This window comes from Corylus avellana, chromosome ca7 (assembly GCF_901000735.1).
Source record: "Corylus avellana chromosome ca7, CavTom2PMs-1.0".
NCBI classification, from domain to species: domain Eukaryota; kingdom Viridiplantae; phylum Streptophyta; class Magnoliopsida; order Fagales; family Betulaceae; genus Corylus; species Corylus avellana.
The window spans coordinates 7,655,305-7,678,668 of record NC_081547.1 but is presented as its reverse complement, the minus strand read 5'-3'; the positions used below and the strand labels follow the sequence as shown (position 1 = coordinate 7,678,668).

General features: G+C 35.8%; 4 protein-coding genes across 4 annotated transcripts; 3 read left to right on the top strand and 1 right to left on the bottom strand.

The window, feature by feature from the left end:
• Positions 1-1,163: 1,163 nt before the first annotated feature.
• LOC132187810 (early nodulin-like protein 7) lies at positions 1,164-2,143 on the top strand. The gene is made up of 2 exons (XM_059602249.1): positions 1,164-1,368; positions 1,758-2,143. Exons 1-2 carry the CDS (start codon positions 1,164-1,166, stop codon positions 2,141-2,143), a joined length of 591 nt encoding a protein of 196 aa, XP_059458232.1.
• A 608-nt stretch (positions 2,144-2,751) lies between these two features.
• LOC132187809 (ankyrin repeat-containing protein At5g02620-like) lies at positions 2,752-6,445 on the bottom strand. The gene is made up of 3 exons (XM_059602248.1): positions 5,992-6,445; positions 4,570-4,985; positions 2,752-3,633 (listed from the first exon to the last, which is right to left on the bottom strand). The coding sequence occupies exons 1-3, from the start codon at positions 6,443-6,445 to the stop codon at positions 2,752-2,754; spliced, it is 1,752 nt and encodes a 583-aa protein (XP_059458231.1).
• A 2,325-nt stretch (positions 6,446-8,770) lies between these two features.
• Positions 8,771-15,847, top strand: LOC132188518 (uncharacterized). Its single transcript, XM_059602998.1, has 8 exons — positions 8,771-8,929; positions 9,050-9,266; positions 11,014-11,076; positions 11,282-11,412; positions 14,523-14,560; positions 14,644-14,689; positions 15,295-15,459; positions 15,562-15,847. Exons 1-8 carry the CDS (start codon positions 8,803-8,805, stop codon positions 15,735-15,737), a joined length of 963 nt encoding a protein of 320 aa, XP_059458981.1. The 5' UTR covers positions 8,771-8,802; the 3' UTR covers positions 15,738-15,847.
• A 2,601-nt stretch (positions 15,848-18,448) lies between these two features.
• LOC132188704 (transcription factor bHLH91-like) lies at positions 18,449-20,191 on the top strand. Its single transcript, XM_059603234.1, has 3 exons — positions 18,449-19,363; positions 19,488-19,904; positions 20,090-20,191. Exons 1-3 carry the CDS (start codon positions 18,449-18,451, stop codon positions 20,189-20,191), a joined length of 1,434 nt encoding a protein of 477 aa, XP_059459217.1.
• The last annotated feature ends 3,173 nt before the right edge of the window (positions 20,192-23,364 follow it).

The window sequence follows — 23,364 nt, the reverse complement described above, 5'->3', positions numbered from 1 at the left end:
TCTAGAAAAAACCTAAAAAAAAAAAAAAATCAAACAGTATTGTTTTTTTTTTTTTTTTTTTTAAAATCAATTATAAGAAAAAAAATTAAAAAAATTTCGATTTTTTTTTTATTTATAAAAATTGAAAATTTTCGTTTTTTTTTAAATTTTTGTTTTATAATTTTATTTAAATAAAAATTTACGTTTAAAAAAATAAAATTTTCGTTTAATAAAATGAAAATTTTTGTTTTTTTAAACTAAAAAAAAAAGGAAAATGTTAAGGTCACAATATAAATCCAACTTATGGCCAACTTCTCTCATACGTGTCATTTAAAAAAGAAAAAATTGATAAAGATAATTTTGGGATTCTGAAAATTTAGGAAAAATGACAATTTATTTGGTTTAAAATTCAAATTTTTTTTATACGTAGGAGAGAAGTTAGCCATGAGTTGGGTTTGTGTTGTGTCCGTATCAAACCTCATAAAAAAATAGTTTTTTTTTTTAAAAAAATAAATAAAAATTTCCGTTTTAAAAAAAAATTAAAAATTTTTGTTTTAAAAAATTGTTTTTTTAAAGAATATTATTTTTAAATTAAAATTTTTTGTTTTCAAAAAAAATCATTTTTTTTTTTGAATTTATAGGGGTCTTTTTGTCTTATTGAGAAATTTATAAGGGCATTTTTGTCTTATTGCTAGTTTTGGGGGGACATTGACAATGTTTTGGTAGTTTTAAGGAGACATTGTCACAATTGAAAGTTTGGGGGAGACATTGTCAATTGGATAGTAGTTTGAGGGCTATATGAATTTTACCCAAAAAAAAAAAAAAAAAAAAAAAAAATCTGAAATTTTACCGAAGAATCAGGATAATATGGTACTTGAAATGTTAAAAACCGTAAATGACCCTCCAAATCCAGGTCAGCTCCACTTCTTCTAAAAAGGTAAATCCAAATTAATATCGCGAGACTTTTGGAATCTGGATATAACGGAATCATAACCGCCACGTCCCACTACGTTTCTGAAAAAACCGCCCACTATCTCCGCGCCAATTTGCCACTTATTCCTCCATACCATAATCTATCATTTATATATAGGTATAGCTACATTATATTCATTAACCACATTACATTGCCAAATATTTTCAGTGCGATTTGCTTTAACCTTCTAGAGTACAAGAGTACTACAAGGATGAAGAAGGTGAACATGGCATCTCTCTTGGGCATCTTCTGCACTTCTGCGATGGCGATCTTGGCCGCCATGAGCGTGGGGGTCATAGCCGTGAAGGAATTCAAAGTGGGCGGTAAAGGGGGTTGGATGGTACCTGATGCCACCAACACTGCAATGTATAGTCAGTGGGCTGAAAGGCACAGATTTCATATTGGAGATTCTCTCAGTGAGTTTGCTATATTAACGATCGAGTTCCTTAACTTCTTTTTGTGTTTATCTTTAGAAAAGATTTTTAACTTCTTGAGAAATATGGAAAAAGTATCAAAATGGTGACTGATTTATATGATTTTTCTTGGGTTTTTTCAGTAAAGAAAATTTATTTGAGGTTAGATCAAATTCATGCTTAATTAGTTGAATGTGCTATTATAATTTTCATCCAAAAGCAAAACAGATCGATTATTTTCATATTTATTCATTTCTTTTGGCTTATGCAAATGTATTAGAGTATATGATAAGGATAGAAATCAATTAATATTATTATGTCTTTCGCTTGGTGTGTGTTCTTCTAAACATCTTCTGTTTTTTGTTTTTGTTTTTCTTTGTTTCTTGATACAGCTTTTGAGTACAATAATGATTCAGTTCTTGTGGTGGACAAATATGACTACTACCACTGCAACACAACCGACCCTATCACTGCCTTCAGCGGTGGGAACAGAGCTGTAGTGAAGCTTGATAGGCCTGGCCCTTTCTACTTCATTAGTGGTGCTCCTGATCACTGCAACAACGGCCAGCGGTTACTTGTTGATGTGATGTCTCCACACCGACGGCACCCGATTGCTCCGTCACCTCCGTCGGTTGCTTTTCCACCTGAGACGGACAAGCAGGGGCCCTCTCCTTCCCCATCAACAAGCTCAGGAGTTGTAGTTTCAGCCACGCTTAGTTCAGTCTCTAGGGTTCTTATTGCCGGATTTGTGACTTTTCTATGGTCTGCACTACTGTAGCTTTTTTTTAATGCCATTTTTGAATGCTTTAGTTGCCTTTCTTAGCTAATTAATTAGTTGGTTTTATTCACCCTACATTGAACATTGCTGCTTTTATTATGCTCTGGGGTACGGTTTTTATGTTCGACGGTACTCTTGTTTAAATGTTCTTTCGTTTTCTTTGAGCTTTGTTGATCATTTCTCATAGCATTCAAGAATCTTACACTAGTTTTAGGCATTTATACAATTGAAGATAAAAACCAGCGTTTCATGCCTACTTATAGGAACTGATCATAAATCAGATAGAGTAAAGGGAAATGCTAGCACCGATGGGTAACGATTAGTGTCATATCATCCAATCGTATGACAGTTGTATAGAAGTATACCACCAAAATAGATGTACTAAAACTATGACAAAGATTTGTAACCAATGTGTATCTTGTACATGATAAGATTCGATCTTGATAATCATGTAATTATTATAAATATACAATAGTACTGCTCCTAAGATAATTAAGGGAGCCAGTAATTCAATCAACAGAACTTTGTGTTCTGTCGCTACAAATTCATAGGAAAAAAAAAAAAAAAAAAAATGTTGAATGTTTCTGAATTTGAGTCGGTGAAAATTCTCAGTATGAGTGATAGCCTTGACGGTGGGAACTCTCAAGATCAGAATTAAAAGAATATAAGCTTCTAATTCTGCTTTTTGCAAGTGCATCCCCCACTCTCATTCTCTCTTTCTTCCATTTCTTCTTTCGACACCAATGCTCAACCAGCATTATAGTTAAACCTAAAAAAACTGTCCCCAGAGCTCCTCCACTGATTGACAGTGATGCCACGAACATCCACTCTGCTCCCATCCCTTTCGGAAGGATGACCAATGTTGCTGCCACGTACGCTGTTCCCATGAATGACACGGATATCCACAGCACCTTGTGAGCAACTGTCAGGATCATCATCTGAGGTTTTCTTTGGAAAGGAATGATGCTGACTAGGACGACGACGATGCATAGAGATGAGAACAATGCGATGTTATTGCTTAGCGCGAATACCTTGAACGCTGTCGTTCTGCATACGATGGACTTTCCCTCCAATCGTCCATCCTGATGGACGCCACCGGGAGGGGTTACCCCGGCTGCAAATGTAACCGTGGCAATCAGAATGGCCACCAGTATAATTGTGTTCCTGGCATTCTGGACCCCCTCATCGTATCTCTCATCTTGCTTATTTTGACGACTTCTATAAATTTCTGCTACTTCTTCCTGTCGTCTCTCGCTGAGATGTTTCTGTTGTCCCAAACTTGTTGTCTGGGTGCTTTGAGTCTGCTTTGAGGAGCATTCTGGTTCAGATATGTCGTTCTCCTGAATTTCACACATCTTTTCTACTTCTTGCTGGATTATTTTCATCTGGGCATTCTCAGTGTCCTGGTCCAGGATGTCAAGGGCTGTCAGTCCTTTATGGTTCTGGATTCTAATATCAACTGTTGTTTTGTTAATCAGGTACTCCACAATCTGTAACAGCAAAAGTCTAATTAGGAAACAGAGACATACACACAAAAACATCAACATCAACGATCAAGTTTAACCTTCATAAGACACAATTACAAATCATTATATCTGAAAGAAGTGTAGCTATGGACATGAGCTGCCCTTAAAAGGATTTGGGCATGGGACACTCTTGCGAGTCCCATATGGCATAAGTGCAAATCTTAAGCATGCATGTCTATATCAGAGTCAACTACCACATCGAGTGAGTAAGAGATTGAAGTGTTGTGATTTTGTGATTAAGTCACGGAGAATGCGACCTATAAGCTAGATATATGCATGTGCATAGTGTTAAATACTGATAGGTGACTGGAGCTTTCAAAAGATGAATGACTATCATCGAGTTAGTGTTGATAGAGTGGGCTGCCATGAACTTAGTTGTGGAATGTAATAGTGTGTTATAATTTTAAATGTCCCACATAGCTTAAGTACAATATTAACTGTGGCAGCCTGGGTATGAAGATGAAGATGTGTTTATATGAATACTTACACCCTTCATGACAATAACGCATTTTAAAGTTATGATGGTCATGATCCTATTAGAACTCTGCAATTAAGTGAGCTTATGTGAAAGTAGTATTAGGATGGGTGACCTCCCAAAAAGTCTAATTCGGAGGAGCCAGAAGCAGACAATATTGTGTGTCAATGAGGTAAGGTGTTACACTAACCATGTGTATATAAGCTCTTAGACACTATTCCAATGCAATCCAATTTTTAAGAAGTGAATTCTACTTGAGGTTCGTATCAGACACCAGTCACACCACACAATGGTATAAAAAGTTTCTCTGCACAACTTTAGGCTGCAGATGTGTCAAACACCTGCTCAACATAAACCTGACTCCACCATAGGCGAATGGAATTTCACTAACATCAATTCTAGAAGGTAGCGTTATAATTTCTCACCTGATGGTGTCCTCCAGAGACTGCAATATGTAAGATGGTGTTACCATATTGATCTGGACAGTGAAAGATACTGGTATCATTGAAAACATGCACCAAGTGAAAGAAAGCATCGTAGTGGTTGTATCTCACAATGAGATGAAAAACTGTGTCTCCCTTTTTTGTATGATACTGAAAAGATGTTGGAGCTATCGACATGAATTCTTTTAGAATTGCAGTGTTGCCCTTCATCGCTGCCAAGTGCAAAGGTGTGTAACCATCATTATTATATTGCAGAGCAAGGTCTGCGTCAAGCCTTAGCAGCATTCTTGTTATCTCCAAGTTCTCTCTATGACAAGAGCAGTGCAATGGCGAATATCCATTTGTATCAATCTTTTGAGCAAAGTTTGGACACACATCTAAAATCTGCCTAACAATACCTGCATCACCAACTCCAAATTTTCAGCAGAATTTTGCTTAGAATTGAAATTTATGCTGCAACTCTTCATTCAAATGAGCATAGAAAACTAGCCAAAGTCAAGTGTCATGTGGGCTCTAATAGGAGATATAAGAAATTTCCTAATAAATTGTTGACCCATATGTCACATGTATTTAATATGGTTTAATTAAACATAAATTAAGGTGTGTTTGGTAATTTGCTTCAAATAAGGAAATTATTTGTAGAATCCTAATTGGAATCAAATTCTTTTTCTTTTCTTTTTTTGATGGAAAGAATAATTAAGGTAAGAATTTAATTGAGGGTCCGAAGCCTACCTTATAAATAAAAAATTTGTGTATTCTATCTATATGGACATAAAACATAATAGGCACTAGGTGAGGTTAAAAACCTCTTTCTCTTAAAGGTTTTTTTTTTTTTTTTTGGATTTCTGTTGCAAATCAAAGGCTAGCTTGAACAAATCTAAACTATTTTTCACCATATATTCATTCAAATAATTTATGAGAAATTTCACTTAACTCTCTTGAATTGTTATCGCTTTTATAATTACTTAAGAAATTCTTAATTTATTGTATCTATCTACATTTTTTTTTCTTTCAATTTCACCCATCCGTTAAGATTTTCCGTTAAATCCTATCAAAATTCTCAAAACACTCCTTTTTTTTATTAAAAAAAATATTAATTCAAAGATTCAGGCGGAATATTTTTGCAAATTTTGTTAAATCCTTCCTAGCACCTAAATCCTTGCAATTTATTTTTTCATTTTTTTCCAAAAAAAAAAAAAGGGTATTTTGGAAATTTTGATACCCTTTTTCCTAAGAAGGGGTGAAATTGAAAAATAATTGAAAGATTAATACACCAAATTGAGAGTTTTTTAAGTTTAAAAGGATAATTGTAAATGTAATGAAAGTTGATTGGGTTAAGTAAAGTTTCCCCAATAATTATTATGCTCTAATTAACAAATAGAAGTCTACTATATATGTACGTACCTGTATGTCCTCTTGATACAGCAACATGAAGGCAATTTTGACCAAAATCATCTTCAACCAGCCCCCGCATCCATGGCCTACTCAAAAGGAACTCGACCACCTTGAGATGCCCATGACTGCAAGCCATGAACAACGCGCTCTGCCTGTCGGAGTTAAGCTTACAAGCTGCCCATGGATTGGTGTCAATCAGCAGCATCGCCACCTTCAAATTTCCTTGACGACAAGCTTCATGCAATGGAGTCTCCTGCCTGCTATTCTCAGCTGCGACCATGTCAGGGCGCAGCTTCACAATATCTGTCACCATTTGAATATGCCCGAATCTTGAAGCCAGGTGCAACACCGTGTGAGAGCTATTGCCTGCTCTTTGCTGCAGAATTTCTCCATTCTCTCCAACTATACTCATAAAGGCGCGCCTGTCATTCTTTGCAATTGCCTCCAAAAGCCTCTGATCCATTTTCTTAATTAATCAAACAGATGGTGTACGTTGCCACTACCGCTTATTTCTGGAAATGAATATTCTTCCTTTAAGAACGTGGTTGAGGTGCTTAATTTGCATTGTTGACCGAATCTTCTTACCTTCAATTTCTGGGAAATGCAGGTGCCAATTAATTCTCAGCATCTTCAAGGAAAAGAGAATGCTATGACAGAAATACAAGTACACCAAAAGTCAAGTAACATACTTAAGCTTGTTATAATTGATTTTGATACTTAATGGTTGGAAGCAGTTGGAAGTTATTTCATTTATCTTCATGATCAAATATGACTTAGCCTTGTTGGGGCCAAAAACTTAACATTCATGTAACGTCGTCGATCAACTAGGGGCGGAACTAGAGATTTGTGTTTGGAGTAAAATTCTAAAAATAATAATTTGGGGAGTCAAAAATTAAATTTTATAGGAATTTTATACTTTAAAAAAAAAAAAAATTAATTTTAATAGCAGCAAGGCTCAACTTGTTTTTGCCCCCGCCTCAAACATTAATAGCAGCAAGAAAAGTCGTCGTTGATATGTTATTATCAGTGACAACAATAAGGTTGTTGCTCCTAAGATATTTTCAATTGAGTAATTGTGACTACTTATTAGCGAATAGAGGTCATCGATAAAAGTAATTAACGATGACTTTTAAACTTTTAACCGCGGTCGGGTAAAGACCAAATTTCTTTTACAGTGAGAGTTTTGACAAATGGTTCTTTAAAAACCATAAAGAGAACTAGAATGACTTGGGATAATTTCTTATTGTTATCCTCCTAGAGTGGTCTTGCTGCTTGTTACCTGCAATTTGATAGCTATTAATGTCAAATCTCACTGTTCAAACCAAAGGAATTTGGAGTTCACTTTTAAATAAGTGAGAATTATAAAATATTTTATTAAAATTGAAATATTTGAGATTTGGATTGTTTGATATTTGGTTTCAAAATCAAATGGGTCAAAAACGCGTTAGCATTTAAAAAACCAGCTATATACATCTATGTACCTAGGCTCTCAGAACCAAACCATACGTTCACTCAAAATAATAATAATAATAAATTAAAAACATTGCGAAATATCCATCACTTTGGTATGAAAACACCTTGAGTATTCTGCCGACAATAATGCTGCACGGCAAACCTTTTCTTTTCGTTGGTTTAAGAGAAAAGAGGAAGAAATTGTTTGCCTCTTGTGTGGTAGTCTGGTAGAGGATCTCTGCCTCTATTTCATAGTTAATATTTTTTTTTTATTATTATTATTAGTTATTTAAAATTTTTAAATAATGTGACAATAACATATTTATTATGTAACATAATTTACGCTGCTAAATTTATAAAATAAATCTTAATCATGAAATTACTCATTTCTATTTTATTTGAAATGCTGAGGATTTATAGCAATGAAAAAAAGCCGAAAGAATCTTCTCAATTTCATTTAAAGTGGTGACCAAATATTTCATAGTAGAGATTAGTAGTATATATATTTTAGCATATTATAATTTTAAATAATATAGTACCATGCATATCATTAGACATAATAAAATAAAATATATATCATAAAATAATTTATAAGGAAAAATATAATTTAGCTCTCAAACTATCAGTCATTTTTATTTTAAACCCATAATGTTCAAAAAGTGATAAAATAGCTTTCAATCTATCAAACAGTTGCAATTTGGTCACTCCATTAATTATTACCGTCATATAGGATGAAAAATTCAAAACTACGTCGTTTTGACAAGGTTAAATTACTAAAATACCCTTTTAAAAAAAAAATCAATTAAAAAAATGCCCCCAAAACCACATCATTTTGAGGAAAAAAAAAAAAAGAAAACTGGTGGTTTAGGGGTGGCTCACCAGCCACCCCATAGGCCTTGGGCGTGGCCGGCGAGCCACCCCTAAACCATCGGATTTTCTTTTTTTTTCTCTTTTTCTTTCTCTTTCCTCAAAATGACGTTGTTTTGGGGAACATTTTTTAAATTGATTTTTTTTAAGGACATTTTAGTAACTTAACCTTACCAAAACAACAAAGTTTTGAGTTGTCCATCCTATTTGACGGTGATAATTAAAAGAGTTGTCAAATTGCAATTGTTTAATAGTTTAAGGGACTATTTTATTACTTTTTGAATATTAAAATGTTAAAATAAAAATGATTGATAGTTTGAGATGCTAAATTATATTTTTTTCCCTAATTTATATGATGTGAACTGCTGAGACGTGTCTTTTTTTTCTTTTAGGTGACGGACCAAATTGGGAATTATCTTCTCTTTCTCGGTTTCTTTCTCCGGTTCTCCTGATAAAAGGGAAGAAAGAAAAAAAAAAAACACTTTTCCAATATTTCGGAAAATGAAGGCAACATCGTTCAGCCATCCGGTGCGGCTTTCCTCGAATTTGAACCCTTCATCCATTTCCCGCCCAATCAACTTCCCATCACACCAACGGCAGCCACGTCTGGGCTTCACAGACTCAACAGGTAACCGCATAACTCCTCCGACTTGACCCCCTATTCCCTTTTCCCCTTTGTGTGGCTGCCGATTTCCCGTGAGCGTAAATAAATGATTAACACTTTCGAATTGCATTCCTTATAATATAGGTCTGGATTTCTGTACACATGGGCCTCGTGGCGCAATCCGTGCCGTCAATTTCGGGATGAAATCGTACGTGTCGCCGTGGGATGAGAAACCTTATGAAACACTTCCGAGTGGTAAAAGAGCTTACTTGGATGAAGAAGATATAGTCACATTTCTTGATCCCCCTAAGGAGTTGATTCCTCTGGAACCTGCTTCTTATAATCCAGCTGCATATCTTTGGTAAAGTTATTATTGTTGTTGTTGTTGCTGTTGTTGGGCACCTGTAGATGTAGAAACAATAACAGTAAAGTGGTCGAAAGGCATGGTTCATTCCAGAAAATAGTAACTTTAGAGGCAAATTTTCAAGTATGGTTACATGTTGTAATAAATTAATTTATATTGTTATTTTGTACTCATAAATGTTATGAAATGAACTTCCCAATAAATAAATGTTGTGAAATGAGAGGAGGATGGTCATTTTTACCTGTAGCTTCATGTTTGTCTGATTGTTAAGTTAGGTAAGCACTCCCGGGTCTTAATCCAGGATCACACCTTTCATCCCCTTCTGATTGAAGGAGGAGATGTCATTTGAGCTATAACTCATTTCCAATATCTTTGGCTATGTTTGTTTGTGATTTTGGATAAGTGTTTTTTGTTTGAAAAAGTATTTTGATATATGATATAAATGTGATAAGTGTTTTTTGGTGGGTCCATATTTGAGAAAATATTTTTTTGTGGGGGTACACCTACTTTTTTTGAGAAACATAAACAAATGTGGAGCCAACTTCTTACTTAGAATTTTTTTTTTTGAATTTATTTATTTTTTTAAATAGTAGCTATATGGCCACTTTTAGTGGAGGAGAGGGGTGGCTGTGCAGCCACCCCAATCTGGTTGGGGTGGCCGGTCGGCTACTCATGACCTATTGTGGTGGCTGTGCAGCCACCTATGAGCCACTCTTTATATATATAGAAACAAGAATAGAAATTTCTCTTAACAAGCTTTTGACTTTTTTTCTTTTAGGAAATTTTCCTAAAAGTTTCTGAGTATTTTGCCTCTGTGACAGATAATGATCTGATTTTGTAAAATTGACAGTTAAAATCCTGAGTTCTGCTCGAGTGACATATAGGTCTCTTTGCCAAATTTTCCGTTAAGTCTTTAACGGAAAATTTGCTACCTGTCATTATTATCCACGTTAGACCAATGAAAACGTGACAGTAAGCTTGTCTAGTAAGCAATTATGCCAAAAAAATTAGAAAAAAACAAAATAGAAAAATGCTAGGGTGAAGATCTACCCCATCACCGCTATCCACACTACAAAGTGAGGCAGTGGAGGGTGGCTCCGCCCCCCGCCTACCTCAAAGAGGGGGCGGTGGGAGTGGAGAGTTCCACCCCCACACACCTCTACAGGGTTGCTCTCTACATGTCCACACCTCTTGGGGGTTGGCAGGGGTGGAGCCACCTCCATCACCCCCTCTATAGGGGTCGGGAGCCACCCCCGCCCACCTTGGGGTTGGAGCCACTGCTGCCATGGTGTGGCAATGGAGCTCTCCACTTCTCTCTTTTGTGGGGTGCACCTTCACCCTCAGTGCCCCTTGATGGGGATGGAGCCACCCTCTATCCGTGGGGTGGATCTCTACCCCTATTTTTTTTTCTTTTTTTTGACATAATTGCTTACGTGTATTTAGATACACGTGTCATATTTTCATTGATCTGATGTGGACAATATGCCAGGTGGCAAGTTTCTGTTAAAGCTTGGACAGAAAATTTGATTGAGGGATCCACTTGTCACTCGAGTGAAACTCGGGACTTTAATAGTCAAAATTAGAAACTCGGATCTGTATTTGTCACGAAGGCAAAACTCAGACTTTTGGGACAATTCTCTATCTTTTTCTTTATTTATTATTATTTTTTATATGGTGAAAGTGGGCTGTTCTTGATCAATTATCACTTGGATTTATATTTTAATCCCCATTGTGTGATCTTCAGGAAAAAAATTGAAGATATTCCTGAGGAAAGGCGTGCTAGACTGCTGCAGTTACTTACACCCAGGTTGTTTCTCAATGAAGCTTGTTACACAATGTTGACTTCATAATGTTATATTGTGCTCTTCCAATCTATTTTCTCTCTTGTTGTCCATGTCTCTAACTAATTCTCCTTGATATGTGCTAATCTGAATTAACAGTCACTTGAGTAATGATACTAACATCTAATATAGAATTTGAAATGCTTGATATGTCTGGACAAATCTGTGCAGGATTATATCAAGAGCATGGGAGATAGCCGGCAGACGATATGAGGATCCTAAGTTAGCAAAGAATTTTGCATCCAATTTAGCTTGTGAGGATGGTGTAATGCTTGAAAATTATAACTGTCGAACAAGTGGAGGTAACTCATGCAAACTTTGTGATTCAGCTATGAGATAAAAGTCAAGTTGCTCTCCTTTGACTGATTTTCAGTTTTGACAACTTAGAACTTTTCATATGTAGTGCCAACATGGGAAGTCCAATTGAAATAAGATTGGCATTGTTTGAAAGTTCTAGCATGAGTTTTAGGATTAAATCAGTTTTTAGTTGGGGTTTTTATTTTACCAGTTGTTGTTAGTTTTATAATGAGGGGCAAATCAGTAATTTTCTGCAACTCCTGTGAATTGAGGGTCGGTGATTGAGTTGAGTCTATAATTTTTTTTAGGATATTCTAAGCATCTTGGATTTATATTCTTTGAGTGCAAGTTAGTAGTCCTTAGTTGAGCAAGACTTAATGCTACTACACAAGAAAAATTCCTTAACATTTTTGTGAGTAATGTACTTAAAAGAATTCAGAGATTATGATTAGTGAAAAATTGAATGATTTGAGTTTTGAGGCAAAAGTGCCTAGCATGTTCTTCTCTCTCTCGTTCTTCTTTGGTGTACTATTACTGTTCTCTTCATTGTTCACTCAGTCCCCGAATGGCAACAGAATTCTCTTTTTTCTTCCTTTTTGCAATCACAAGTCAATGCCTTTTCCTTACCCATCACTAAGTGTGGCGTGGGACTAGGTGTGTTTACATGAGGAAGGGAGCTTGGGTGTGAAGAACAAGGAATGATGGAATGAGAAAACTGTGGTGAAATATTTAGGGCACTTATGCACAAATATTGATCAAACCATTTGGTCCAGTTGGGTTCGCAATTACTTGATTAGAGATAAGAGTTTTTGGGACCTGAAATGTCCAGGAGAATGCTCTTGGACAAAAGTTGAAGATCCTCAAGCTCAAACTTTTGAGTTGAGATAACATGAGATACCAGTAGGAAATGGACAATCCATCTTGTGGTGGTTTGATAATTGGCTTCCCATTGGCCCTCTTGCTTGAAGAGAGAATCATCTATTATTTAAGCTTAGGTAGGAATGCCAAAATTGGGACAGTTGTTGATTGTAAGAAATGGAAATTGCCAGCTGCTCAATCCACGGAATGGTTGGAAGTGAAATGTGTTTGCAGTGCAAAATGCTTGGAGATCCTCCACCCCCAGGGCCCTATGGTAAATTGGCACATGTGGTTTGGTACCAAAAGGTAATCCTGTGTCGTGCTTGATCCTCTGTTTTGCAATTCGGGATTGTTCTTATACTCAAAGATTGCTAGTTTTGGGCATAATCCATAATTAATTTAACCTGGAGAAAGCCTATGCTCATACTAATTAGGACTTTTCTATCTTACACCACAAGCACTCATAGAGAGGTTTTTCAAATCTGTCTTACTCCATTTGAAGTACTAATAGAACTACTATTTTATAAGCTCAACTATCCATGGATTCTTGTTAGAGGCGTCTATCTTATGGAGTAGTTTATCTTAGGAAGTAGTCTATCTTTATCCTGTTAGTAGATATGTTTATCTTAAAAATGCTTGCTGTATTTTGTCACTTTGTGTTTTTGTATATATAGTGAATCAGAATCCTAAATGGGTATATAGAAATTGAACATCCATTTATTCACTTGTATTACCTTACATGTTATCAGAGCATTATAGGATACATAATTAGAAATAGGATGCTTTATCTCATTAGGGATGGAAAAAGGAAATTTAGAATAAAATGGCTGCCTTACATTGTAACGACACATTGGATTTTATCTCACTACCTCCTGATAAAGAGGCTGTTGGTTGTTTTAGAATCTATACTATAAAATATTGTCTTGATGGTACCTTTTGAAAGCCCAGCTTATTGCTAAGGGATATACACAAATTTATGGTGTGGATTATGCTATGACTTTTTTCCCAGTTGCTAAAATTTATTCAATATTGATATGTATTTCTCTAGCTACAACATTTCACTGGCCTTTGTGAAGAATGCTTTTCTTTATCATGATCTTTTTGAGGAATATATGGAGCAGAGCATTTTAGGAAGTTTTTTATGTTTATTTTGTTTCAGTAGAAAACACTATTTCAATGGCCTTATTTATTTGGGATAAGAGTATGATTTTCTTCGAAGTTTCTCATATGATTCGTATAATGTGATGCATTATTCTGCCTCAATACATGGCTGTTTTTAGTCTCATGGATGCTGTGCCTGATCGCGTCTTGGTTTTCTGTTGGGTACCAAATATCCCACAAGGTCTATATTGGGCCATATCTTTGAAGAATGTGAAGAAATTTTATCCACCGTGTTTCAGATTGAAGGTACTTTGAAGAGGGAATCACTCATGATAAATCGGTCTTAGCTCTACCAGAATACTTCTCTTCCAGATACCATAATAAGTGGCGAAATTACTTGGAGTTGTTTGAATTATGCTTCCTAGAGATTTGGGTGGGGTAAGAGAGTGAAAAGCATTATCTTGGTTGCATGAGATTTCATCTTTAGATGTGAATTTCACATTGGACGTCAATCACTGAAACGGGAAAAATGAAAAATGAAAGAAAGAAAGAAGAATGGAATTTATATTTTGCTGTGACAGCACTCCTGTCCGTGTTGCTATGCTGCTGGGACATGGAGATGAGTTATGCATTATATGGCATGTGTATCTAGATGGAATTTTTCCTAGACAAATGAACCTTTGGTTGATAAGAAGAAAATTGAGCCAAGAACTGATTCCACTTTTTTTACAAGCTGAATATATGGTGGTAAAAGAAGAGGAGAAGGCATCAAGAAATTCCCTTTTCCATTAAATTATCAAAAAATATATTCTTTTTTCTTTTTATATCCCTTCCAATGGTGAATGAGAAATGTAGGAAGTGATTCTTCAGACTTATGAAGCATATATCTTTTTTGTGGTGTATCAATTCTATGAGATTACATATTTATTCCCACACCATGCTCTCTTGTATTTGTAAGTACTTGTTACTATTTATGTTTAAACAATGTTTGTTTGTCCATCTCTCTCTCTTCCCCGCCCCCCTCTCTCCCTCTCCCCCTTTGTGTTTTTGTTTTTTTTTTCTAATTTCTGATACTCTCTTTTTAACTGCATTATTTTTCAAATATCTATTAGTTTTCAGAAGCTTTTTGACATTGATATTGAACATTGTTAAATAGGACCAATGCCTATTGCTTGGATGAATTCCTTCAAGAAGGTGAATCCTGTATGCTTGATTTTCCTTTTTTTCTGGTATATTATGGCATTTGTTATTTTATTGAATCTTCTTCATATCTGCAGGCTATTTTTTGTGGGAAGGATGGGAAGACCTACGGACGATTTATTGGTAAACTTGTTTGAGTTTGCTAAATTATACTTTTAGATCGCTAGTCATATTTTAGTGAAAATCCATATGTCATTTATTTTCAGACAGCCATGACCCTCGATATTTTGAGTTTGCTAAATAATACTTTTCGACCCCCCTTCATAGTTTGCATTAAACTATGAATTTGCTTCTATTTTCTGTAAGTTTCTGTAGCCTTTTTTGATATTAATAATATGACATAATGTATCTTCTAAATTAGTGGATTTGAATGCACCATTAGTCCATGGTATAATATGATCAAAGTTGAACTCAATTTACTGGTTGAGAATTTCCTTCATTGTTGTTCACAAAAACCCAAATATTGATCTTTTGCTTTGACTGGTAAGATTCGAACCGATGACCTACCTCAACCCACCCATTTACCACCCGATCCAATGGCTCAGTGGTAATAACTTGATATTATCTAATCCATAAAAGGTAGAAGTTTGAGACACCAAGATACTGACCAAGTCATAATATCAGTGAATCAAAATATTTTCATTTAGTGCCTTCTCGTTCAGGACATTGGGTGATAACTATTTATGTTTGTTAATAGCACTAGTCTAACAAATATTATAATGTCTCAGGTGGATCAGTTCTGTCTGGATTTACAAAGTCTTTTAGTCCATTGTACTTTGAACTGAAACAAGTTAAGGAAGTGATGTCAACTGGGCAGCCTTGTGATTTAGCATATGATTTTGGGGATGGCCTTTTGGATCTCCAAGAATATCCACAAGGCTTCCCAAAGCCAGGTGAGATTATACTTGTTAGGGTAGTCGCTGTATTTTCTTGTCACAAACATTGAGTGCATTGAGTGCATTGCCTAATCTGATTTTTGCTTTTTTCTGTGACAGCAAAACATTTGTATCCGTTCAACGATCTGGTTGTCGTATATATTCGTCATCTAGGACCGGGGGTCTCAGTAGGGCAAGCATGGCAAGAAGGGAAAGCATTACAAGATGTGCCTCAAAAGTTATGTGGTGAGATATTAATGGTGAAAGATTATGCTGCATTATCTGAAAATCACTAAAACAATCTACCTAGTTAGATGAAAGATTATGCTGCAATGGTTCGAGCGAGAAAACAAAAAGCCTGTACAACTGAGTACCAAGATGCCATGTAGAAAGGTGTTTCAAATTTGATACAGGCCAGAAAAGGGGTTGAGGCTCTATGATCCCCCGCCCGCCCCCCACCCCCTCTTAAATATAATTAAGTTTAAAATTTGTTTTAAAGGCACAACCCCAACATCTCTGGGGGCTCAAACATCCTCTGCAAAATTTTCTAATTTTTTATCTTGCATGTAAATCCAAACATTGAAGTTACCACTTTTCTCATGAATTTTAACTTGCAACCTTCCAATTAACATAATTCCAAAACAATGTTAGTATCACTTGAATTCACCATGCATGTCAAGTAATTTTTCATCATGCTAGTGTTCCTAGTGATCTTAAACTTAGATGCAAAATTTAACAAACTCAAATCTACAAACTTTTTCATCATGAAATTTTTTGAACCAATCCACATTTGTTAAAACAATGATTCTATGCGTGTTTTAGTTTTCTAGCCATGCATTCATCAAAACACCTACGTTTACAAAAGAGTACTTTTTCCCATTATTTTTTGCAAGATTCTTTTCCCGTTATTTTATGCAATTAACTTTTTTCCCCCCAATATTTTCTCTTTTAGCTAGCGGGGAAAAGGGAACTAAGAAAACAAGAGAGGGTCTACTTATATCCTTTCAAATGTTGGAGGAAAAGTAGGAGGAATAATGAAAGTTGACAAGTAAATCATTTTAATACGACTATCTTTCCTTATTTAATAATTTCTTCAATCAATATTTAGATAATAATTCAACAGAAAAAGGACGGAAATAGAGAAGTGTTACACTTCTCAATTTTGTTTTTCAAAAGTTAATTCTCAAATGATATGTTATCATTCTATGAAATTTATTATTTTGAAAAATGTGTCATCTACTCATAGGACGATGACATATTATTTGAAAATGAATTTTTGAAGAAAAAAAACTGAGAAACATAACATTTCTCTTAAATTGAGTCCGTTTCAATTAGAATTGGATTCGTTGGGGTTAGAACATGTGTCTCATAACATGACATAATTAAGAACACGAATCTCAATCCTAACAAATCCAAATCCAAATCCAATTTAAATGCAACCTCTCTCTTTTTTATCCATTCTTTATATCTTTATCCATTTTAGCAAACAGAAAGTTGTACATGTACTTTTAACAAAACTCTAGCAATAGAAAGCATTGACACTAACTTCCCGTGAATTGCAACAATTGGGTTATGCTTTTCATGTTCAAATTTTCTATTATATTCACTCTCTCACCTACTTAATTATTATTTATTTTCCACCAATAATACCTACTGATTCAAAATGTTGGATATTTGGTATAATTAATATTTGTTAAAACATAATATTATGTTGTTGTTGTTGATGAAGGCTAGACGGTTGCATTAGTTAGTTCGGGCTGGCGGTTTGCATGGAGGGGAATACTGCCATATGGGGCCCACACAGAGTCTAACTACTTTTGTTAAAAGTACGGCGCAAACACACTCTTTGTAGTAACCCACAAATTGCGTGAATCCGAAGGAGTTCCCGTAAATTACATCTATGCCATTGCAATGCAACCCCAAGCCCAAAATTCAATTTATAGTTATTATTATTCAAATTTACATTTTTTTTTTTTTAAGTAATTTTCAACTGTTCATGTCAGAGAAATATATCCAGTTTTTATTTACTTATTTTTTTATTTTTTTCTCTTTACATCTGAAGTCTCTCCACGAATGGGAAAGTTAGAATGCGACATGGCTTAAGTATTATTTATTTATTTTTTTTATTGGCTTAAATTTATTTGGCAAAGATTAATAATTTATGAAACAAAGGAGAGAAAAGAAAGAAAAGGAAAAAACATTATAATTTAATGATGGGGCTGTCAGCAAATAACTCCGGCCGAGTATCAAAATTTAAAATACGGAGTATTTAATGAATAGTTCAATCAGTTAGAAATCATTTTTTATGAAGTTGAAGTTACTAATTCGAATCGCCATCCCTCTCTTGTCCAGGCATATAAAAAAAAAATGCCGAAATTATAAGTGGGCCCCGGTGATGGGGAATCTCAGTAACAACCTCCCTCATCAGATTAAAATTAAAGAAAAATAATTCCCTTATATATGTTTGTAGTTAGTTACGGTCCTCCCTCCTAACCCCTTCCATCCCCCTTTTGCTTGTTCCATTGGCCTATCACAATAAATAAAATGATAGAATATATATTTAATGTATATATAAATATAATATGGGAAGAATTCCTGAGACACCTCAACCTCTCTCTCTCTCTCTCTCTCTCTCGCTCTCTCTCTCTCTCTTTCTTTTCTTGCTCTCTCGGCCAATATCCCATCAATTGGTGATTCCATGATCCGGGTTTTCCTTGTAGCCTCCTAATTTGTTACATTTCCTCTCAAGTGATTGTTTGTTTCCCTTTCTTTCTAGATTTGTGCCCTAATCTTGTTCATCTAAAGGTTTAAGTGTTAATTAGTTGTGATGGCTCTTCAACCATTTTGTGCGTTAATGTTGTCGTTCTTCATTAATGTTCATGTACTCATCATTCTCTTTTGTTTTTTGATTTTGTTTTTCTTTTTTTGTTGGTGGGTGGAATTTGCTTTTAATGGACGCAGACAGAGACCCAGAAAGGCAGGAGACAAAAATCTCTCTCGTCCAAAAATGTATGAGACTGGTTGCTTTGATGCCATGACAGAAGCTACAGTAGTTGCTGCAGCAGAAGCAGCAATTTCAATTTCAGAGGACGGGTTTTCCCACACACTCCCAACCTGCAGCCACAACACCAACAACAACTTTGAAGAGAATCTAAGGCTCTCCATGGAAGAATTCTCCTACAACCACAACCACAACCACGCTCACCCTCCTACCCATGAAGATGCTGCAGCTGCAGCCACTGCCATAGGGATTGAGCTCCAACAGCAGCTGGCATTCACCATGGACGACTCCTACAACGCCACCAACCATAACAATTCTCATCTCGTCGACAACTCTTACAGCGTCCACGAGATGCGAGATATGGATCAACAACAACAGTTGCATCAAATGGACATTCAAAACGGCCAGCAATGCTTCGATTACTCTTCGCTACCAAACAGGCCGTATCCCCCAACACCAGACCTCCTCAATCTCTTCCACTTGCCCAGATCCATCTCCTTCTCAAACCCGACCCAGAAGACCGCAAATTATCAGAACCCCATAGTCTTTCCGGGAGACGTTAATCCAACCGGGCCGGACCATTCCACCGGCGCATCCGTTTTGTACGACCCACTATTCCATTTAAACCTGCCTCCACAGCCTCCTATGTTCCGGGATTTGTACCAGTCTCTACCCAATGGCTACGGCTTGCCAGTCTCAAGGAACAATGGTTCTCTGTTTGGCGCAGGAGGGGATGAGAGAGAGGGAAGTGGGGATGGGAGACAGTTTGAAAATGGCGTACTGGAATTCACTAGAGACATGGGTTGTATTGGAAAAGGTAGGAATGGCGAAACCAAACACTTTGCCACAGAGCGCCAGAGGAGACAGCACTTGAACGACAAGTACAAGGCCTTGAGGAGCCTCGTCCCTAACCCTTCCAAGGTAGGTATTTACACTATCTCATTTCTTTGATTTTCTTCTGACATTATTCATCAATCCCTCTATGCCTACCATACTTTCTGCTTTTTTGGCTCTCTATGTTAATTTCTTCACTACACATATGAAGACTGATAGGGCATCTGTGGTGGGCGATGCCAAAGACTATATCGAAGAGCTTCTGAGGACGGTAAATGAGTTGAAGTTGCTGGTGGAGAAAAAGAGATGCGGGAGAGAGAGGAGCAAGAGGCACAAGACGGAAGCTGACGAAGCGGCTGGGGATGTGGAGAGCTGCAACATGAAGCCTTTGGGTGATCCTGACCAGTCCTACAATGGATCTTTGAGGAGCTCATGGCTTCAGAGGAAATCCAAAGAGACGGAGGTAGATGTTCGTATCATCGACGACGAGGTAACCATCAAACTCGTTCAGCGAAAGAATAATTGCTTGCTGTTTGTGTCGAAAGTGCTCGACGAGCTTCAGCTGGATCTCCACCATGTTGCTGGTGGCCACATTGGCGACTTCTACAGCTTCTTGTTCAACACCAAGGTAGCTACCCAGTAACCCAATATATAGAGAGTGACAAATATGAGGTTTAAAATCAAAACTTTTGCTATCTAATCTGATATCATGTTAAATTACCATTTATTTCAAATGATTAAATTAATAAAAAATTATTGATTGAATTATTTAATTAAAATTATAACATATATAATTTTTACTTAATTTGACAGATATATGAAGGCTCTTCTATATATGCGAGTTCTATAGCCAACAAGCTCATTGAGGTTGTGGACAGACAATGTGCAGCCATTCTCCCTACCAACAGCTATTAGAGTATCCCAGGGAATTAAGGAATTAATTGTTATCTTTTGAGTTTTAAAGTTTAGTATATATATATAATAGTGGATTCTAGTGGTAAGCAATAAATTAAGCTGGTCAAGGGATACAACTTATGTATACTTAATTATTTCCAAGATTTGAAGTTATGGTAAGCTTGCTTGCTCTTTTTGTGTTTTTTTCTTCTTCTTCTTCTTCATTGATATAACAATCATATGGAGCAAAATATTTCGTACAATGCTAAAAATACAATTTGAAATCTTCACATGCAACTCAAACATTTTTTAGCTATGACACACACAATAGCCTCTCGAGCTATTACAATACAATATCTATGAAATGTCACCGTCTTAATCAGTTTCAAATATACAACAAATTTCAACGAATCATGTATCTATGCACTGCTAGGTCATTGATTTTCATCTTCGCTACCAGTGTTTTACCAAATGCAATCCCCTTCAATGCCTCTACCATAAGTCCATGGTGAATTCTTTTTATGTCTGATAACTCCTCCATCATTGGCTTATTATTTGCTTCCAAAAAATAACCATAAAAAAACAAAAGAACGACCGGAAACCAATTCCATTATTCTTAAAGATTTGTGAAAATAAAACCTAAATAAAAATCATATCAAATGTTTGGACATTACTGTTATATAATTATGATGCTTAAGATCATGAGGCTTAAGTCAAAATTTACAAAATTAACCTAACTCTCTCTTCTGGAGAGAGACTCTCCACCTTATCGCTAAGAGTAAGGCTAACCACCTCCTAGTGAGGTTCTCTGCCTCCTCTGGTGGCTTTGCCAAGGGAGGAGGAATGGTGTTCTTTCCTTTCCTCCCCTTCCCCTCCTCCGTTTGGTCTCCTCTTCTCGTTCTTTTTTGCTTTTTCTCCAAAAGCGCCTTTAGTTGCTCCCTCTCCCAGCCTCCACGCCTTGCTCCACTATCGATCCTTCACTGTTGGTCGTTTGGAGCCAAGTTTGGTTGTGGTTTGTAGATCTAGTTCTTTCTAAGCTCGATCTATGGATTTCAGTCACTCCCAGCTTCAAACGTGCCGCCCCGTCTTATTCATGTTGCACTGCCACAATCTTCTGTTTGACATCCACGCGCCAACACGTGGAGCCAAAGCGCCGTTCGAGTGGATCTTACTCGCAAACACATGTCATGCATGCGCCTGCGAGGGGACTGCTCTCTTCTTTTTGTGGCATGTCTGGTGCTCCCCACTGTTGCCTCCCTTCGCTACTATTGGTGTTTTGTGGTTTTTTATTTTTCTGCTTTGTATTTCTTGTGTGTTTGTTGTGTTGTTTTTGCTTTATTTTTCTTGTATTTCTGTATTGTTTTGTGGGTTATTTGGGCTTTTGTCTCCCTGATTCATTGTTGTGGTTTATTTTGGAGACTTTTGTGTCAAAATTTAGGGGTGTTTTATCCTCTCCAATGGCTTTTGATGGAAATGCAGTGCCTCTTCAAACTGGTCAGCTTCTTGGCTAGTTTCTACAAACACCCTTTGTGGTGCCCTTTCTTGGTTTTTCAACCAAGATCCAGAGGACTAGGCCATTTTTTGGCCTATTTCCTATTATTAGGATCACCCACTTTCTCTTCCTTTCGGATCAGGAGTAGGACAGATCGTCTCATATAATTCCTTTCCTTAATTGATTAGAACTAAAAATAAAAAAAATAAAAAATAAAAAATAAAAACAAACAAACAAAAAGAAGAAGAAGAAGAAGATCATGAGGCTTAAAAAGGCCTGCTATGAACTCAAACTTTTAAAATTCATTTTCAATTTCTAACTTTTTTTTTTTTTTTTTAAATACAAACTGCAGTTGAAGGTTTCTTTCTTTTTTCTTTTTTTTTTTTTTTTTTCAATCTTTAATTCTTATTTGGAAACCCATGTACACAAACAGACACGTATGTCCAAATAAGATTTTTTTTTTTTTTTTTGGAATTTTGAGGCTGCTTTGGTTAATTTGTGCAAATTAAGTAATGAACAGTAGAGAGCCTCGTGAATTGATATATTATGGCATGCATCTCTGAGAATATAAGTCTAATTATTTTTGCTTATATAATTATCTCACAATATATATATTGATGTGACCGTTCTAACTAATCTTTGAATCAGTTTTTGTTTAAAAAATGACAATATATCTAAGGATTGGTTAGAACTACTACCTCAATAATAATTGTAGGATAAAAATGCGATATATATAGCATTTTTTTTTCTTCTTGTTTTAATTTGTATTAAAAAAGAATAACGTTATATATTATACTTTTATTTTACCCCATTTTAATAGGCTGATATGGCGGTGTTATACGCTTAGTAGGATAATGGGAAGCTAATGGGTCATTTTATTTTATTTGATTATTTTGAGAGAGAGAGAGAGAGAGAGAGAGAAATCTGTCATTAAGTTAGCAGGAGAGTGCGGGAGTCTTTCTTGTATATTGGGTCAGAAGAAGCAATGTTGTGTCATTTCGTAAGTTAGCATAAAGGCTTGCTATTTCATGTGTCCCATAAAGAAGGGACAAAAAGATCTTTGTGGTTAGCTATACGAAAGAGGCAGATATATAAGCCCCTGAAGAAGAACATGTACGTAGAATTTGATCTCCAAAAAAATAAAATAAAAAATAAAAAAGTTAACTAAACGGAACACTACAAAAAACCATTGAATCACTGACGCGTCTACGGTACACGTTTTTGTGCCACATCACCAAAGGGTGACATGGCAGTTATTGACACGTTACTAAAGCCTTTAGTAATGTGTCCATTTCAACACATCACCAAATGATGACGCTGCAAAAAATAGAACGTTACTAATTCAAAAATAAAACTATTTTCCTGTATAATTTAATTTATCCTTCTTGGGGCTATCAGCCGGGCATAGAAGTAAACGGACGAAGCCGTGGCAATTTGCAAAGGCACTAATTAAGGCAGCAATTCCTAACGGCTAGTAGTCTCCAACCCTCATAAAACTCTCACCCTCTTGTTCTCTTTTCAAAATTGTTGTAACAAGTAAGAAAAAGATTGACCAAAAAAACCGAATAGTGTGGCTGCTTTAAGGAGGCAAACCTCCAATTCTAACGTTAGAGCACTAACAACTGTTTCTTTTTTATTATTTTTCTTAATTAAGTTTAGAAAATAAAACTATTTTTTGTTTCCTTATCCAAATATATTTCAC

Excerpts from the sequence above, each read along its gene's own strand:
- LOC132187809 (XM_059602248.1), bottom strand. The coding sequence starts at position 6,445 with ATGGATCAGAGGCTTTTGGAGGCAATTGCAAAGAATGACAGGCGCGCC. Across the intron at positions 4,986-5,991 it reads TGTATCAAGAGGACATACAG|GTATTGTTAGGCAGATTTTA; the intron begins GTACGTACATAT and ends TTGGTGATGCAG. Across the intron at positions 3,634-4,569 it reads TCTCTGGAGGACACCATCAG|ATTGTGGAGTACCTGATTAA; the intron begins GTGAGAAATTAT and ends TTGCTGTTACAG.
- LOC132188518 (XM_059602998.1), top strand. The coding sequence starts at position 8,803 with ATGAAGGCAACATCGTTCAGCCATCCGGTGCGGCTTTCCTCGAATTTG. Across the intron at positions 11,077-11,281 it reads CTGCAGTTACTTACACCCAG|GATTATATCAAGAGCATGGG; the intron begins GTTGTTTCTCAA and ends AAATCTGTGCAG. Across the intron at positions 11,413-14,522 it reads TAACTGTCGAACAAGTGGAG|GACCAATGCCTATTGCTTGG; the intron begins GTAACTCATGCA and ends ATTGTTAAATAG.
- LOC132188704 (XM_059603234.1), top strand. The coding sequence starts at position 18,449 with ATGTATGAGACTGGTTGCTTTGATGCCATGACAGAAGCTACAGTAGTT. Across the intron at positions 19,364-19,487 it reads TCGTCCCTAACCCTTCCAAG|ACTGATAGGGCATCTGTGGT; the intron begins GTAGGTATTTAC and ends ACACATATGAAG. Across the intron at positions 19,905-20,089 it reads GCTTCTTGTTCAACACCAAG|ATATATGAAGGCTCTTCTAT; the intron begins GTAGCTACCCAG and ends TTAATTTGACAG.
- LOC132187810 (XM_059602249.1), top strand. The coding sequence starts at position 1,164 with ATGAAGAAGGTGAACATGGCATCTCTCTTGGGCATCTTCTGCACTTCT. Across the intron at positions 1,369-1,757 it reads TCATATTGGAGATTCTCTCA|CTTTTGAGTACAATAATGAT; the intron begins GTGAGTTTGCTA and ends TTCTTGATACAG.